The sequence below is a fragment of the Gracilinanus agilis genome, chromosome 1, assembly GCF_016433145.1.
Source record: "Gracilinanus agilis isolate LMUSP501 chromosome 1, AgileGrace, whole genome shotgun sequence".
Taxonomy (NCBI): Eukaryota; Metazoa; Chordata; class Mammalia; order Didelphimorphia; family Didelphidae; genus Gracilinanus; species Gracilinanus agilis.
This window is the reverse complement of record NC_058130.1, coordinates 757358998-757376388: the sequence shown is the minus strand read 5'-3', so window position 1 is coordinate 757376388 and position 17391 is coordinate 757358998. Positions and strand designations below refer to the sequence as shown.

The window sequence follows — 17391 nt, the reverse complement described above, 5'->3', positions numbered from 1 at the left end:
CACTGGCCTCCTGCCAGTGCCACAAACAAAGTGCTCTTTCTCTCTGCATTGGGCATTTTCTCTGGCTGTCCCCTATGCCTGGAATGCTCTCCCTCCCCCACCCTGCCTGCTGACTTCCTTAGCTTCCTATAAGTTCCAACTAAAATCCTTTCTTTCATTGGAAACCTTTCCGAATCTTTCTCCGTTCTGGTGCCTTCCTCAGTTAATGATTTTCATTTTATCCTGTATACAGCTTGCCTTCTTTAGATGGTTGTTGTTTCCCTTATAAGACTGGAAGCTTCTTGAGGGCAAACACTGTCTTTTTTATCCCCAGCACTTAGCACGGTGCCTGGAACATGTTTAGGCAGTTAATCAATTTTGACTGACAACCTCATCTTTCTGTTAGATTTTACTATCTGCACTGAACCTCTCAAATATTTAAATACTTCTCGATTATAGTCAAAAGTACTTGAGAGCAAACTGCCTGTCATCTTCCATAAATACTATGTTTATCCTACTGTTTTGTCCTCTCTTGATGCCAGGAGAGAAGCTGGTCCCTGGGGCTCGAGAGGTCCTCACAGATATATTTAAAAGTTGTGTCCATTCAGAGCAGATGCTAAGCCTAACGCCAGCCAAGCCCATTAAAGTCTCTGACATCTATCTTAGTAAGGAGCAAATCAACTCCCAGACACCAGGAAACCTGCTCCATGTGTTCTTCACCAATGTGCGCCCCCCCAAAAAAGTGCTAGAGGACCAGCTCACCCAGGTAAGTCTTCCCTCCCCTTCTGGAACTCTGTTGGTTGGACCCATGTTGCAGAGGGCAGGGGGTATAGAAAAGGAATCGGCACCCCAGAACTGATCACTGCTTTTTCTGTGGGAAGATTCTAAGGAAATATGGTGTGCCCAAGCCCAAGTTTGACAAGAGCAAATATAACAAAGCGGGCAAAGAACAGCACCCCGTGAAGGTGGTGAGCACCAAGCGGCCAATGACGAAGCCTCCCACCAAGGAGAAGTCTGTGCTTAACAGTGTCAGGTGAGTACCCTGGGCCCCCCCTCCCCCAGAAGAAGGGCATAAAGGAAAGGCCATATCTCCTGGAACTTTTCTGCTTTTTAGTCAGAGAAGCCCCCACAGCTTCTCTCAAACATATTGCAGTTTGGGCCTGTCACTTCTCTACTGTTGGAGTGAGATGATTGAGGTTTAGTTCAGCTGAGATGTACAATGAAAACTCAGCCATTCACAGTAGCTTGAGTCAAGTGAACAAGCATTCAGTCAGTTCTGCTGTAAGCCAAGTCTAATGAGCGAGACAGTGTGCTAACAATTATGGACAGACAAGATATAGACAGGTTCCACTGGAGATGATTTAAGGGAGAAGGCGCCAAGATAAAAGGTAATTGGGGGCAGCTAGGTGGTCCAGTGTATGAAGTGCCAGGCCTGGAGTCAGGAAGACCTGCATTTAAACTGACCTCAGATATTTCCTAGCTGTGACCCTGGGCAAGTCACTTGACCTCGTTTGCCCAGCCCTTTTCCTTCTCTCTTACAGTTGATACTAGGTCAGAAAGTAAGAGTTTATAAAAAAAAAAAAAAAAAAAAAAAGAGGGAATTGGGAAAGGATTCTTATTGAAGGTGACCTCAGCCTTAATTCAAACATTCTAGAATAGAGTTTTATAACACCATGAGCTTAGATGTCTATAGTACTTTATATGTTATATTATCTCATTGAATCTTCTGAACCAACCTAGAATGAAGTAGAGACAGTTATTATTGTCTTCATTTTACAGATAATGAAGCTACAGATAAAGAATCTGGACTTGTCCATACCTTATTGGTGGTGGAACTGAGGCTTGAGCCAGAGGTCTCAACATGCCTCTGTCCCCTCTAGGAGCTTCTTCAAGTTTTGTTACCCTCAAGTATATAACGGCTATGTTCATCATTGAACTAAGCTAGCAGGGTGTTAGCTAGCTAGATGAGGTTAGCTAGCACAGATGAGAGACATGGTGTTGTCTGGAGTTGACTGACTTGTGGGAACAGTCATGTAAAAGTGCTTTCTCATCAGATAGTAGATAAATGGACAATTCTGTACACTTTCTTCTCAAGTTCTTTAAACGGGCTTAAATCATCTTTGTTTATGTTACTAATTTTCTTAATATTCTCAAAAGTACAAAGGAGAACCAGGAAGCTGCTTTTGTGCACCTGCCTTGTTTCTTAAAACCCTCAAGCAGAAACAGTTTTATTCAAATGTTTGGTTTTATAGCAGGACAGCCTTAAGTGAGAAGAAGCCAATTGTGAAACCCAAATCACCAGAGAAGAGTAAACCTGATGAAAAGGACCCTGAAAAGTCACCCACCAAAAAACAAGAAGGTGAGGAGTGGGGAGAGGCTTGGGAGCTTTGGCTTCTAAGCATGTTAAAGACCAGAGGGGCCCCTGAACGCTAATAGTGTGCTTTCTGGCTGAAGCCTTGCTGGGCCCTTAGACTTGAGAGAAGATGCTCAGAGCCAGGAGGCCCTGCTTGATTCTGCTTTTCACAAGCACAATAGGAGATGCCCAGAGATATGAAAGTGGTAACTGCAAATGCTGACTGATCCATGGTGCCCAGGGACACAAAGCCTCCTGGCCACAGCAAGTGACGGGTGGCTTTCTTCCCATTGGGAAATCCTCTGAGTAACCATTTGTCAGTGAAGTTCCTTGATGGTCATCTTTTAATCCCCAGTGCCTAGCAAGGCACCTGGCATCTAATGAGTGAGTGGAATTTTACTGAGTTCTCTGAGCTCCCTGTTAAGCTAGAGATTCCTTGACTAATGCTTGGAAGTATGTTTTCTTTTGAAGTTCCAGTAGCAATAGAGAATTTGTCTTTGTCTCTCCTCCAACACCATGCACAGTTCTGTGTACAAAGTGGGTGTGACCAAAAGGTGGCAGTTTGTTGGATCGGATATTCTTAAAGATCAGTGCAAATTGTGTTAAGAAAATAGTTTGGGAGTTCAGGCATGACTTCTGGGGAGAGAGAAAATCTGAAGGGAAAAAAAGAAACTGAGAAAACTGGGCATTAGCACTGTTGTGCCTTTCTGATTGTGGGTAATAATTAGGTAATCTCTCAGAATTTCTGAATGCTCACAAAGTAAGGAGGAGGAAAAATATTAGTAAACCTTGGGCCATCCCAACCCTCAAGTTAGAGGAGAGGAAAGGAAATTCTGGGGATGGGCTTACTGGGGCTATGAGCTGAAAAGAAACAGGATACCCTCTAATTCTCTGCCCTCAACATATTAAGGATCTCTTGGAGAGAGGACAAGGACCCAGATTACCCATAACACTGCAAAATGGTGAAAGAATCAAGAGCTGGCCTCGGAGCCAAGAAGACGAGTTAAAATGTTGCTCTAGTCCAAAATGTTTATGTGCCCCTGGGCCAGTCCCTAAACCTCAAAGTGCTCCAGGCACCTCGAATCTCTGAGATAATCCTTGCAGGGAGGGTGCCATTCAGCATTCATAGAAGGGGTCTCTTCATCCAGGAATTCCCTTTACCAATTAAATCACAGGTCTAGTGCCTATCTACATATTGTTAGTGCTATTAGAGATGCCTATATAAAGTTCATTAGGTGAGAAAATCAGGGCAGACTTCATGAATTGAGGAGGCATTTGAGCTAGGCAAACATCCACAATCTCAGAATTGGAAAGAACAATAGAAGCCATTGAATCTAGCCTGTACCTGAACCAGAATTCCCCATACCACATTCCAGGCAAATTGGCATCTAAGCTGTTTTTGAAGATTCCCAGTGAAGGACAGCCTCCTGCCCAGGAGTGCCAGCAGTGTGAGCAGGGTGTGTTCAGGAACCACATCTAGCTTGAGCCAAGGACAATGTTCTTATAAGGGAGGAGTGGGAAGTGATGATGGAAGGAAGTTGGAGGCTAGAGAAGGCAGAGGTGACAGTGCAAAGAACCTTCAATGCTTGACTGAGAAGGCTTGGTTTCTTACTAGTCCCTGAGGAAAAATATCTGACCCTGGAAGGATTTCACAAATTTGTGGTTGATCGAGCCAAACAAGACATCCGCAGCGTCTGGAGGGCTATTTTATCCTGTGGCTATGACCTTCATTTTGAAAGGTAGGTGGGTCTCTCTTGGATTTCCTGGACTGAGTTTTGGATGATATTTTTTTTTCAGAGTCCAGATGAATTATTGACAAGAAATCATAACTTATAGAGGCTTGAGTTGTTTTCCGCTCTCGTGTGATGTAGATAAACTTCTTTTGGTTTTTGGAAGGTTCCCTGTGTCTCTGATATGATAAATATGATGATAGTGATAAATTGCCTGATATGTGCCAGGCATTAAGAGAAGACCTCAGAGATTCTTTCTCTCCTTGCCTTTTTCTCAGCCAGTCATTCACTGATCCATGTTATCCCTTTTCCATTCCCCCTGCCATAGAGCCAGTTTCAGAGTAAGATAGAGGCACCATACATCTAACAGATACTGATTCTTTATAGTTCCAGCAGAGTAGCTCTTCCTGAACTGGGCTGTGTAAGATGTAAATTAATGTCCAATACTTGAAGTATTGTTTTTTTATAAAGTTTATTATCTAACAAAATAGAAACACGTGAGTGTTTTTCTACCTGCTCAAAAGCCTGCTCCACCTAAGCTACAACAGGAAGACAAGAGAGCGAGAGACAGAACTCCACAGAATTTATATCCTGTCTATATCGGCATGTAACAACAGGAAGATTGTGGGGTGCTGGGAATTGTAGTTTTACTGGGAATTGTCGTTTTTTTAGGGTAACAGATTTCTAATTACACAACTGGTAGAATGAATGTAGTCAGCATCACCCAAATGGGACATCAGAGCCAATGAGCCACATTCTTCCTCAAGTATCATCTAATCGTTGGGCCCATGTAGCTGATCTCTGGCATTAGGCCCTTGTTATCTAGTCACTGACACATCTCATTGCAGCCCTGCCTCTTGTCTAAGTTGGCTTCACCCGGTGGCTGTTTATCCTTGGCTTCTTTTCTAGGTTCTGCTGTTCTTGATCTTTAGCTAAAAAGATGAATTCTTCCTCATTCTCATCTTCTTCCTCTTCCCTTCTCTGTTCTCCCCTGTGTTTTCCCCATCAGTCCTTAGAAGATAGCCATATCCCTTCCCAAACAAGGGACAGGCAGGGAGGAATTGTCATTGTAACCAAGTCCAGCAGCAGACTTGCACTAAGACCTGAGCTGATCCTTGCCCAGACCTGCCTTTCCTTACCTGTTGAACTTCTTGGCTTCCCCAATAGCCGGATCTACAAGCAGGAAAACTCTGCCAAAGTAAAAGAAATGAGCCCCCCCCCAGGCCACCCTGCCACAAATAGAGACTTTCCAAAATAAAAGGTTGCCATTGGCTTCGTTGTGGCCAAGCTCCCCTGGAAGCCTGTGTGCTCTCCTCTGACACAGGAATGATTCCAGCGTGTTTTCTCCTTAGCCAAAGGCTCAGTGTTGAGCCACCATGGGCTGGTCACCGAGGAGCCAATGGCTTCTCTCACATTGCTTTAAAAAAAACACAACAGCAGTTTGAAAGAGCAGCCGTTTCTTCTGAACCAAAGACTGTTTTCAAATGGGATGGAACTCGGACCTCGGAATGCCGCAGAAAGTGGTTCATTAGACCGCAGGAGAACAGTGTCAGTTAGCAGAACTTTTAGGCCTTCCGCATACGGGAAGCCAAAGGTATCTGTAGGCCCGAGTGCGTGTAAAGCAGGTGTGCTTCCTGCAGAAGCAGAGCAGGACCAAAGAGGATCCCCATGTAGTGAGAGGGCCGGGCCTCAGCTTTGACCTCACAGAGCCTGGCAGTGGATGGCTGGCCGCACTCGCTCTCTGGCCTGGCGGCTCCCCGAGCATTTCTGATGAGGCGCCTTCTTTCCTGCCGGCACTCTGGGAAGACTTTCCCCCAGTTCTCTGCCTCTGCTGTATGCTGGCCCTAAAGTTCACTTGCCCTGAGGCCGGGGGGCTTTGGCAGAGCCTCATTCTTCAGAAAGAGTGTCCTTTGGTTGGGGGGGGGGCTCCCCACAAAGGGGGCGTCTGGCATGCCAGCTCCTGCCTTCTAATGAGGTTGTCCTTCAGGTGTGCCTGCATCGATGCCCGACACGCACAGAAGACATCCAGAAAATGGACGCTGGAGATGGACGTGGCCCTCGTCCAGTACATCAACCGCCTGTGCCGCCATCTCGCCATCACGCCCGCCCGCCTCCACCCCCACGAAGTGTACTTGGACCCCGCGGACGCCACTGACCCCAGAGTCGCCTGTCTGTTGAGTATGTGCCCCCGGGGGGCTCCCACTGGGGGGTGGCCGGAGAGCCCTGCCAGGAGCAGAATGTTCCCAGGGAGGAGAGGCAAGGAGAGGTTGTGTGTGTGTGCGTGTGTGTGTGCATGTGTGTGTGCACGTGTGCGTGTGTACGTGTGTGCACTCTTGATTGTGGTCAGAACGCTGGCGTCCTGCCTGTGGCGGTGCCTCTCCCTCGGGTGCCCCAGCAGGCTCGGCTGCGCCTCACGTTCTCCCGTGGCCAAGCCGCCCGGCTGTCCTGATCCCTCCATTGTTGCTCCCCCAGATGTTCCCATCGAAAGCTTACGCCTGCGCTTCGCTCTGCTCCAGTCCTTGAACACCACCCTGGAGACCTTCTTCCTGCCCCTGGTGGAGCTTCGGCAGACCGCGGTGTACGCCAACAGCATCGCCGCCTTACTGCAGGAGGCCAAAGGTCAGGGGCCCTGGCAGGGGCTTCCGGGGGCCCCGTGTCTTCTCCCCCCTCGGCTACCGGTTAGGCAGCAAAGACGGGGGCCGTCTTCCTGTCAAAGCTGGGTCTCGGGAGGTTGCCCAGAGCCCCGGGAGGCAGCGGCGAGGCCGGCCCTGCTCTCCAGCCACGAGCCGACGAAGCAGCCCGGACTTCTAGGACTTGTGGCACGAGAAGGGCTCGGGCCGGGCGGGACAGCCCGCCACGGGGGGGCCCTTCTGCGGAGGATCACTTGGGCTCAGCGCTTTGGTGCCGACCGAATGTCCAGGTTCAGGGCTGGGCCAATGGGGCGGTCCTGGGAGCTGGTGAGGACGAGGCGTAAAGAGGAGCCACCCGGCCCCAGGCGGGAAAAGTGAAGCGAGCAGAGCAGGCCCGGCCCGGGGGGTGTCTGCACAGCTCGGACTAAGCACGTCCGCCTCCTCTCTGCAGGGCTCATCTTCTACGACACAAAAGTGACCGTGATGAACCGAGTGCTGAACGCTACGGTGCAGAGAACGGCCGACCACGCTGCCCCGGAGATCACTCTGGACCCGCTCGAAATCGTTGGAGGTAGGGCTTGGCGCGGCCCCCGGAGAGGCAGCCTCGGCCCGAGGCTCCTGGCCGGAGCCTCCTCGTGACGCTCATGTCCTCTCTGCACAGGCGAGATTCGCTCTGCCGAAAACTCCTACTTCTGCCAGGCCGCCCGGCAGCTGTCCTCCATCCCCTCCTCCCAGCTCTGCGTCAAACTGGCCAGCGGAGGTGACCCCACCTACGCCTTCAACATCCGCTTCACAGGAGAGGAGGTCCATGGAACCAGTGAGTCGTGTCACCCCGAGGCTGCCAGCCCAGCCCAGGCCGCTCGATTAGCGAGGCCGGAGCTGCTCTCTGTGGCCAACCAAGCGCCGCCTTTTGGGTTCTTGTTCACTTACCTGTTCTCCTAAGATAGATTCATATTGGTTTGGTCTTTAATTTCAGTGCAGCGTTCCTTTTCTGCCTCCACTAATATTGTGTTGTATTGTGTTCCCCAGTGACGTGGAGAGACAACTTTTAACATTTGTTTTTTTGACATTTTGCCATCTAAATTCCCTCCATCCTCTCTTTGAAAAGACTAAATTAGAGCCTTGCCAGGCATGGCATCTGAAGTCTGGTGAACTGGCCAGGCACCCCCCAAAGAAACCACCCCCAGTTACAGACTATCACAGAGTGAAAGGCAAACAGCCATGACCTGGAGAAGTCCTAAGTGAAGGAACACTTGTTACAAGGTGGTCACAGCCCCAGTTTCTTGGCCATCACCCTGGCAGATTGAGGGACCCCCAAAATGGAGATGAGCCCAGATTCTGCTGCCCTCTGTACTGGAGCAGGTGCCTTCGGGAGTGAGGGGGAAGTCGGGGAAAGGCCCTGAGGCTTAGAGAGACCCAAAAGCTAATGTTGCCCCTCGACTTAGCCACCAGCCGTACCGCCGAGCTTCATCGTTAGGCCCCAGAGAGGGGTTGCTACTAGGGGGCTTAGAATAGTCCTAGAGAGTAGACTTTTGAAGGGTCCCCCAAATCTGTGGTGCCATTTATTTGGGTCCAAGTTGGATCCATAAGAATCCTTTGCTTCTCAACAGATAGGAAGGGGGGCAGGTGGCAGTCCCTCGCAGGCCTGGCTGTCCAAGGAAAGGCTTCTCCGGGGGTCTGACCCCGGGCTAAAATAGCATGCAGGGTTGGCAGCATTTCCTTGGACTTCCTGACTCTGCTGGGAGAGCTTTTGTCGTCTCATGAGTGTCCAGATTTGTCGCTTGGGGGAGGGGAGCCGGCCACCCCCATCCCTCAAGGCTGCCGGGCCCCTTAATGCCGACTCTCCCTGGAGGTGGGGAGCGTACTCAGTCGCACTTCGGGGGGCGAATGCACAGAACTCCCCGGGTTCTCTTCAGAGAAGGTAGATGACCTCATTGGGGAGACCACGGGAACCGCAACAGACTGAAACTTCTGGGTCTGTGTCTTGCAGGTGGTTCCTTCCGCCACTTTTTGTGGCAGGTGTGTAAAGAACTGCAGAGCTCTTCCTTGTCCCTCCTCCTGCTGTGTCCCAGTTCTGCTGTCAACAAAAATAAGGTGTGTGAGAAGAGGCAGTATGGTGGGATAAAGGGGCCCTGCCTGAATTTGGAGCCGCAGGGCCTGGGTTCCAGCGCCCACTTAGCTCCTTACCACTGTGTGACCTCAGGCAGAGGCACTGAACAGAATTTTCCAGGACTCAGTTTCCTTAACTGCAAAATGAGGGGTTGGGCTCACGGTGGGTGAAAGAGCCTTTGAACCTGTGGCTCATTTCTCAAGCTCCATTTTCTCCAACAGTCAGGCTGGGACAGCGATCAAAGTTGCATTTTTCTCAGCTAAGGCCCAGGAGAGCCTTTTCCTTAAGTAACAGATTCCCCCTTCTCAGGCCAAGGAAAGCTTCTGTCTCCAGAAGTCAGAGCCTCCACGTCACCCGATGCCTTCTGGTGGAATGTGGTGACTTCCTCGCCTGGTCTGTGCAAGACACGGGGAGAGGGCTGTTCGCTCGGGTGCCCGGTCGGTCGTTCAGTCAGTTGGTCAGTCACAGCTGCCTTTGGGCTTGTCTTCCAGGGCAAGTACATCCTGACTCCTAGTCCCATCACCTATGGAGAAGAGCAGCTGCTTCATTTCTTTGGACAGCTGTTGGGCATCGCCATCCGTGCGGATGTTCCTCTGCCCCTGGACCTCTTACCCTCCTTCTGGAAGACCCTGGTGGGGGAGCCCCTGGACCCCGACGTGGATCTCCAGGAAGCAGACATACTCACCTACAATTATGTCCAAAAGTTTGAAAATGTAAGTAGAGGCAGAGGACCCTCTTTGTGCCCATGGCCCGAGGGACCAGCAGCCACTGGGGCAGGCTGGAGAACCCTCCTCCCGGGGCCCGGCCCCTAAGCTACGACCCCCTCCATCAGGAGGAGTCTTTGGCCTTTCTGTCCACGCAGGCCACCCTGACATCACAGCGAACACGCACGCACGTGTGCCCATCTTCACTCGCCACAGAATCTGCCGCCCCAGGCTAGTGTGGCAAAGGCTGGCCGCGGTAGGAGGCCATGAGGGGAGGCCAAAAACCTCCAGGTGTTCCTCCCCCGTTCTGCCCACTTGGCAATCCTGCATCTGCTCTGAGGCCTTCTGACGGGGGTGAAGCTGGGGTGCCTGCTTTGGGGGAGGGGCGGACCACATGACCTCCGGGCTCTCCTCCAGCTCTGAGGCTGGCCAAGCTGTCGCTGCCCCCCTTAGCACGGTGGTGGTGGGTTTTCAAAGCAGTAAAAGTTCGGGTCGGGAGCTGATTCTCTTGGGTTACCCTCCAACATGGAGGCCCCTCCTGGGGCAGCTTGGGCCCCCCCCCCGGGGCCCGAGCCTCTTCCTTCACTCCCGGCTGCTCACTGTCTAGCTGGTGTCCACTCTGGACGGTCCCCTCGGACCCTGGCAGAGCCCGGCGGCCCTTCGCGGAGTCGGGAACAAAGGGCCGGGCCGACGAGGGGAGCCGCTACACTGGGGGGTGCTTGTCAGAAAGTCCCTCCACTGCTGGGCTCGCGCTCCGGCCGAGGCTGCTACCCCATCCTTTCCGAGCTCCTGAGGCTCCGCCTGGCGCCCTTCTCTCCCGCTGCAGATCCAGGACGAGGCAGAGCTGGAGGCCCTCTGCGCCGAGATCGCGTCGCAGCACCTGGCCACCGAGAGCCCCGACTCCCCCAGCAGGCCGTGCTGCAAGTTCACCTACCCCGCCATGACGGGCGACGAGGTGGAGCTGTGCTCCCGGGGCTGCCACATGCCCGTCGGGTGAGCGCCTTGGCCCAGAGCGGCCTGGGGGGAAGCGAGGCTGCGCGGCAGCACGGAGGCCCTGAAAGGAGGTCGGGGGAGACCGCCAGCCTCCGTGGTTCCCTAGAGGGTCCCCTCAGGAAGAGAAACACAGAGCCCCGCGGCCTCTCCATCCCCAATTCACACCTGCGGGCGCCCTGCCAGGGCCCCGGAGCTGCCCGACTCCCTCCCGGCCTCACGTCTCACCCCCTCCCCCGCCAGGTGGGAGAACAAAGACGTCTACGCCACGGCCATCCGGAACCTGCGGCTGCGCGAGCTGCAGAACCACGACTGCGTGATGGCCGTCCGGGCGGGCCTGGGCTCCATCATCCCCCTGCAGCTGCTCACCACCCTCACGCCTCTGGAGATGGAGCTGCGCACCTGCGGCCTCCCTTACATCAACCTGGAGTTCCTCAAGGTACGAGGCCCGGAGGCCGGAGCGCCTGGAGGAGGAGGGCCGAGGGGGCGCCAGCAGGGCAGCTGCCCTTCCAAGGGCCGTGGAGGCACCCCCAGGCCCTGCCTTCCCAGAGCCCCATCCGACGGAGGAGCAACATCCGTGACACAAACTAGGTGGAGGCTCACTTCAGAGGGCAGCTCAGAGCAGCTGAGGGCCAAGAAAGGCCTCCTGGAGAAGGGGTTTGAGTTCAGGAGGCCAGGAGGCCAGGAGGCAGAGGGGAGGCAGAGGGGAGGCAGAGGGGAGGCAGTCCCAGACTGGCCCAAAGTAGAGGAGCACTGAAGAGCCACTGCCACTGGCTCACATGGAGGCAAATAATGTGTAAGAATAGAAAGGTGGGAAGGAGCATCGCGGCAAAGGGCTTAAGTACCAAACAAAGGGTTCAGCATCCATCCTGGGGGCGCTGGGAGCCGGCGGAGTGTACAAAGCATCGTGGTCAGCCGTGGTCAGCCGCGTGTGGAGGCCCACATTTATCAGTAATGGGCGCTAGGTTGGGCCTCCCGGCCTGTCCTGCGGCTGAGCCATCTGCAGCTTCCCTTCTGTTTGTTGAGTCGTGGCCGGCTTCATGATCCCATTTGGGAGTTTGGTGGCAAAAATGCTGGAGAGCCGCCGGAAGTAGCAGGATCCCCGCAACGAGCTTCTCAGGGCACGGAGAGGGAGCCCACCCGGCTACAAGCTGGAGGCTCTGCAGCGGCTCTTTGGAGTCCCAGCAGGACTGACCAGGGCCGAGACCAGCCCTTCCTCTCCTGCCCCCGAATCCCCCACCTGCAGCTCTCTCCCCCTCCAGGCACACACCATGTACCAAGTGGGCCTGATGGAGACAGACCAGCACATCGAGTTCTTCTGGGGTGCTCTGGAGATGTTCGCCCAGGAGGAGCTCTGCAAATTTATCAAGTTTGCCTGCAACCAGGAACGGATCCCCTTCACCTGTCCCTGCAAAGACGGGGGCCCCGACACTGCCCACGTGCCCCCGTACCCCATGAAGATCGCACCCCCAGATGGCACTGCAGGTACCTCATCCCCCAGTTATTCCAGTGTCGTCGGAGCCCAGCACAGCCCGTCCTTCCCCACCAAAGCGGGCCATGAGTGGGCTGTCAGGCTTCTCTCCTTCCCGGGCCTGGGAGGTAGATTCTGCCCTGGAGGGCCCCGAGGGAGGCCCCCCTCCTCCCCGTCCCTGATGGCCCCCCTCACTGCTTGTTCCACAGGCTCGCCCGACTCCCGCTACATCCGGGTGGAAACCTGCATGTTCATGATCAAACTTCCCCAGTACTCGTCGCTGGAGATCATGCTGGAGAAGCTGCGCTGCGCCATTCACTACCGCGAGGACCCCCTGAGTGGCTGAGCAGACCCGGAGGAGCCGCCGCTGCCCCGCCGGGGAGGAGCCGGACGCGCTTCCTTGGCGTTCCTGCCCTTCTGGAGGACGGCCTTTGCGCGTGGCGGCCTCTTGTGGCCCAGGACTGTTTGTAGGGTAGACACGGAGAGGGAGCAGAGCTCAGCCCCACCGAGGCCACGGCCTGAGGGGGGCATCCCCACTGCTGCCTTCAGCCAGCCCAGGCTCCCGCGTCAGCCCCGAGACCTCCTCCTGCCCCCCCCCAACCTCTGCGCACCCCAGGGGCTCCCCACAAGCCGCTCTGAGAGGCTGCAGAGCTGAGGATGGTGGATGTTCTCGGCTGTTCTGGAGTCCTCCATCTGCGCTTGGGGCCTGCCTAACCCCCTACAGGCTGGACAGACGTTCCCCCAAAGCCCACTCAGCCCTGTGCGGATGGGCTGCTGTGGAATTCTGGGAGCTGAAGGCCTCAGCAGCTGGATGGGGCCCCGCGCTATGGGCCTTTTCCAGGGGCGACAAGCCAGCCCTCGAGGCCAGCTTCCTGGGGGGAGGCAGCCACACACCGCCTAGGAAGAGGCTGTGGTTGGAGGGCCCCAAATCGAGAGTTTGCAGTCAGGCAGCTCCCTTCTGGGGGTTGGGGGGGAGCCCTGGGCCCCCAGAGGCAAGTCCCAGAGGATCCAACTGGGCAAGACACCAGGGAAGCCCCTTCCGGCCACCCCCTGGACAGAAACGGGGAAAAGCCCAGCAGCCGCGCTCACCCTGGCCCAGGCCAGAGCCGGCCCTCCTCCCTGGCACGTAACCCTGGCACGGGATGGGACTCGGCCTGGCGCTGCGACGGTACTTTATGGAGCGCTTCTCTCGCCGGACACTCGCAAAGCTGTATTTATTGTATATTATTGTGAATAACGGGAGCTCCGAGTGCGAGGTCTAGAGGCCTCTGGCACACACACGCCCCCAAGAGAGAAGCCCCTCGTTTCCCCTGAGTGGATGGAATGCAGGGGGGGGTCTTGGCGTGGAGAGCCGTGGGCTCTGCCCCCTCCTGCCGTCCATAGCAGCCCCCCTCGTGCCCGTTTTATACCTGCGTGTAGATGCATATATCTAAGCGATCCCCTCCTCGCGTCTTCTCAAATAAAACCCAGGACTCGTCTCTACTACTGAATCGGCTGTGGTGGGGGAGCCGGAGCCCCCTGGGAGGGAGGGAGCCCCCCAGGCGAGCGAGCCTGCTCTGTGGTCATCACTGCCTATCCCGGGCCCCATCCAGGCCTGCTGCTAACGTCTCGCCCCCCCCCCCAAGGCCCGGCACGTGTGCTGCGGGGTTCCGTGGTGTGTATTTATTGTATTTATGGTTGCGCGCTCTGCATACGTGACGGCCGCGCCACGTCCGGGACAAGGCAGGCGACAATAAACAAGCTTCCTCCGTTTGGGTCTTTCCTGGCTCGTGTGACTGCCGAGCCCGGCTGAGAACGGGCTCAGAGTGTTACTGAGAATGGCGTGTGCTTGGGTGGCTGACACGTGACCTGCCACCACGTGACCTGGGAATAAACACTTTTCTATCATCATGGTCTCTTTGCCCTCCAGCTCTATTTACTCCTCGTGTGTGTGCTTGCACGTGTGCATCTGCCACCTTTTTTCTAGTCTGGGGTCCCGGCAGGACGAGCATCGCCTGAAGAGGGTCTTCGTGTCCCGAAGCCCTCTGGGCCAGCCCCCCTTCAGCTAGGCAGAATCGCAGGAACCACTTGGTGCATTTTTACTTGCACACATCTGTAAATATTTTGTACAAAAGGGAAAAGTCCAGCTCACGGAGCCCCCCTTCTGCCCGAGCCTGAAGCAGCCCTCCTTTGGGTCTGCACCCTCCGATTTCCTTCAGTCAGCCCCCAAACTCGCTCCTGCTCTGCCAGGCGGGCTCAGGGCCGCTTGTTTTCAGTATCTCACCTGCATTCTTGGACTGAATAAATGCTTACTTTTGGTGGACGCGTCCTTCAAATGTCATTATTTGGGGCCAGGAAGCCCACACTCGCCCTGGCGCGCTTCCCAGCTTTGGCATCTCCCTGATGTGCTTCTGGGCCCCAACATCATCTCTTCACCTCCAGGGACAGACAGACCCAAGGTAGCCGTGTGACACTTTGCCCTGTTTGCCTCAGTTTCCTCAACTGCAAAATGAGGATTGCACTAGGACCTCCCTCCCGTGGGGCCCAATGACTGTTCTCAGAATGGTCAGTTGGGGGCATCGGGCACACCGAGGCTGAGGTTCTCTTTCTCTGTCCCCAGGCAGGCCTCTGGGCTCCCCCATGATTGGGCCTCGCCCTCCTTTCTGGAGGAAAACTTGGCAACCTTCGCTTTGACCTCCGGGACCCCACCATGCACAAAAGCCAGAAAACCACCTAAGGCTGTACTCCAAGTACAAATTTTATTTCCATTACAGGGAACTTTAAAAATAAAATTACAAAAAAAAAAACCCAACAAACTCTGAAACTTTATTCAGAGCCAACTGTAGAACTGTTTGAGGAAGGGGGGAGAACCACCCCGCCGGAGGCACGGTCTGCCCCCCGCAGCGCCCAGTGACACGGGCTATTTCCACAGACAGAAGCCCTAACAGGGTAACAATGACAAGATTCCTAAACTGCGGCCCCCCAAACTCCCCCAGACCTCGACTCTCCAGGCCCCAGGAAACACACTGCCATGGCGGCAGCTTAAAGCTGCCCTCGGCCCGTCTCCTGTAGGCGAACACATCAGGTGGGCTGCTGTTCCCACTTTGGGCCAAAATTGGCCCAACGCCCCTCCCTGGGATTCCCTACCCCAAGGGAAGCCTCCCGCCCAGGACGTGGCGTTCAGAGATGAGGCATACAGGCCGGCCGGCTATCGAAGCCCCAAAACACGTGCCAACAAGCGAATGACTTCACAGACAGCACAGAAGGCAGGAGATGGGGGCGGGAGACAAGGCCTTAGGGGGAGGGAGGATGGTCTCCACAAAGCACCAGCCACCACTGGCCCCAAATAATCCTCCCCGCCCTGCCCACTTCACAAGTAAAAAGTTAGAAAATGATCGCTGCCTAGAAAAATTAAAATCCACGGGAGGTTCTCTGCGGGAACAGGCAGAGAGCCAGGATCTTGCACCAGGGCAGGCGCTGCTGTGCATAGAAACGGGTGAAAACCAAGCCGAGGCCTCCCACGCTCAGGCTATTCCTCCTCTTCCTCAGCATCCCCAGCCGCCGGTTTAGGAGATTTTGTCTGCAGACAAAGAACATGGCAGACAGATCCGCCTTGAGCCCTAGAGCAGCGCCCCCTCCACCCCTTCCCCTAGAACAGCAGCCTGGGCGGTCTGTCCACACGGACGTGGGGGAGAGGTAGACAAGCTGGCCTTGCTCGGGCCCTCACCTTGGTGTTCCTGTTTCGGAAGTTGGCGGCCGTGGAGGTTATCCGTGGGTTCCTTCCAACTTCATTCCTCATACTGAAAAGCCAAGAAAAAGAATTGGAGACCAGCCCCTGCGGCTCTGAGGACTCTGTGTGGGCAGCCTGGGAGGAGGCCCGTCATGGGGGGACCCTGTGGCAGTTGTGGGCCTGCCTGCGGGTTCCCTAAAAGGGAGGCCTAATGACTGTGGCCGCTCAGTGGCTATCTGTAGACCTGCAGGGTCTGGCCCAAGACGGACGTTGGCGTTCCCAAGGGGATCCTCTGCACTCACCTCAGCCCGTGTCTCACTGGAGGGACCCGGGGGAAACTGGGCACGTAATTCTCAGGGTAGAAGCTTCGAGTGGGCCGAACAACAGAAATGGGCCCCGTGGCCGGGCTGTGGCTGCTGCGACTCGGCCCTCTTATCAAATCCAGGCCTTCCACGTTGTTGGCCTTCAGCGCACGGGGAGGGCTCGGCAGCACCCCAGGCCGAGAGTCGGACACAGCTTTGGGCAGTCTGTTTCGGGCAAGCCCTATGCTGCTGACAGGCCTGCTGGGGGGCAGGGGGTACGCAGGCTTGCTGGCCACCTCCTGCCTGATGTCGTCCATGTAGCAAGAAGACAAGTCTCCTGAAAGGGGAGACCAGAGATGTCAGCGGAGGTCACCGGCTCCCCTGAAGGGGCACGAAACACCAAAGGAAACCGAGGCGATGGGGAAAAAAAGCTGCTGAGGAAAACATCTTTTAAATTTATCCCGAGCTCACCGAATGCCTGTTAGAAGAGCAACGTCTCAAAGGGCACCTGGGTGGCTCAATAGATAAAGCACCCAGCCCAGAGACGGGAGGTCCCGGGTGCAAATCTGGCCTCAGACACTTCCCAGCTGTGTGACCCTGGGCAAGTCACTTGACCCCCATTGCCCAGCCCTGACCACTCTTCTGCCTTGAAAACAACACACAGCATGGATGCTAGGACAGAAGCTGAGGGTTCTGTGTCTGAATAGGCTGGCCAGAAGCGGCCCTCGCCCATAACTCCCCAGGAAGAAGGCAAGGGGCTGTCGTCCCCTTCATCGCCCCCACTGAAGACAAAGGGGTCAGGACGGCACCTGCTATTTTCTCGGGAGCAGAAAAGACGGCAGGAGAAGCGAAGCTAAGCTTGAAACGTCCGGCTACTACCTTGGTGCCTGACCCTCCGCCGGGGCAGCTCGGGGGATGTCTCTGGCTGCGCACTGCCTTGTTTGGGGAGCGATTCGTAGGCAGGAAGCAACCACTCTACGGGGAGTCCAGTGCCTGGGCGGAGGTCACACTGGTCCTGAGAAGAGAAACCCCAAAGTCTTTCTTAGCCTCTGCTCAGAAACAACCTCCCTTTGGATCAGAAGCTGGGCAGCAGAATGGGCCAAGTCTGCGTAGGGAGTCACAGAAAATAATCTCCCCATGCAGGGCACCCCCCGGGGGCCCAGGGAATGGCAGCCCCACAACTGGAAGAAGGCCTGGCTGTTCCCCCTGAGAGGGGCCTCCCGCCACCCCCCACCCCCCCCAACTTCTACTTTCTCTCTCGAGGATGTCTAGCGGAATATCCCCATCTGCCACCAGGTGGCGGCAACAAGCTGAACCATGTCTGGTTCTGGTTCTGTACCAGAAGCAGATGCCTCCACTGGGAAAAACACTTTCTTCTTGAGGAGCCTCATCTCTCCCCCCCCCCCACCCCAC

The 17391-nt window shown here is 55.3% G+C and overlaps 2 protein-coding genes across 3 annotated transcripts in view; one reads left to right on the top strand and one right to left on the bottom strand.

Annotated features, from left to right (window-relative positions):
* The window catches only part of HECTD4 (HECT domain E3 ubiquitin protein ligase 4), a 220189-nt gene extending 207787 nt beyond the window's left edge, over positions 1–12402 (top strand). For both annotated transcript variants that reach the window (XM_044673638.1, XM_044673630.1), the window contains exons 63-76: positions 522–745; positions 861–1012; positions 2232–2338; positions 3948–4071; positions 6050–6240; positions 6535–6681; positions 7144–7263; positions 7354–7509; positions 8683–8786; positions 9294–9515; positions 10333–10499; positions 10740–10935; positions 11759–11981; positions 12177–12402. In XM_044673638.1, the coding sequence (XP_044529573.1) occupies positions 522–745; positions 861–1012; positions 2232–2338; positions 3948–4071; positions 6050–6240; positions 6535–6681; positions 7144–7263; positions 7354–7509; positions 8683–8786; positions 9294–9515; positions 10333–10499; positions 10740–10935; positions 11759–11981; positions 12177–12313 (2270 nt within the window). In that variant the 3' untranslated portion in view covers positions 12314–12402. The remainder of the gene's footprint in view (positions 1–521; positions 746–860; positions 1013–2231; positions 2339–3947; positions 4072–6049; positions 6241–6534; positions 6682–7143; positions 7264–7353; positions 7510–8682; positions 8787–9293; positions 9516–10332; positions 10500–10739; positions 10936–11758; positions 11982–12176) is intronic.
* Positions 12403–14686: 2284 nt separating this feature from the next.
* The window catches only part of TRAFD1 (TRAF-type zinc finger domain containing 1), a 23364-nt gene continuing 20659 nt past the window's right edge, over positions 14687–17391 (bottom strand). The window contains exons 9-12 of the mRNA XM_044673650.1: positions 16858–16993; positions 15979–16315; positions 15674–15746; positions 14687–15526 (exon numbers count right to left, since the gene is read on the bottom strand). Of these exons, the coding sequence (XP_044529585.1) occupies positions 15476–15526; positions 15674–15746; positions 15979–16315; positions 16858–16993 (597 nt within the window). The 3' untranslated portion in view covers positions 14687–15475. The remainder of the gene's footprint in view (positions 15527–15673; positions 15747–15978; positions 16316–16857; positions 16994–17391) is intronic.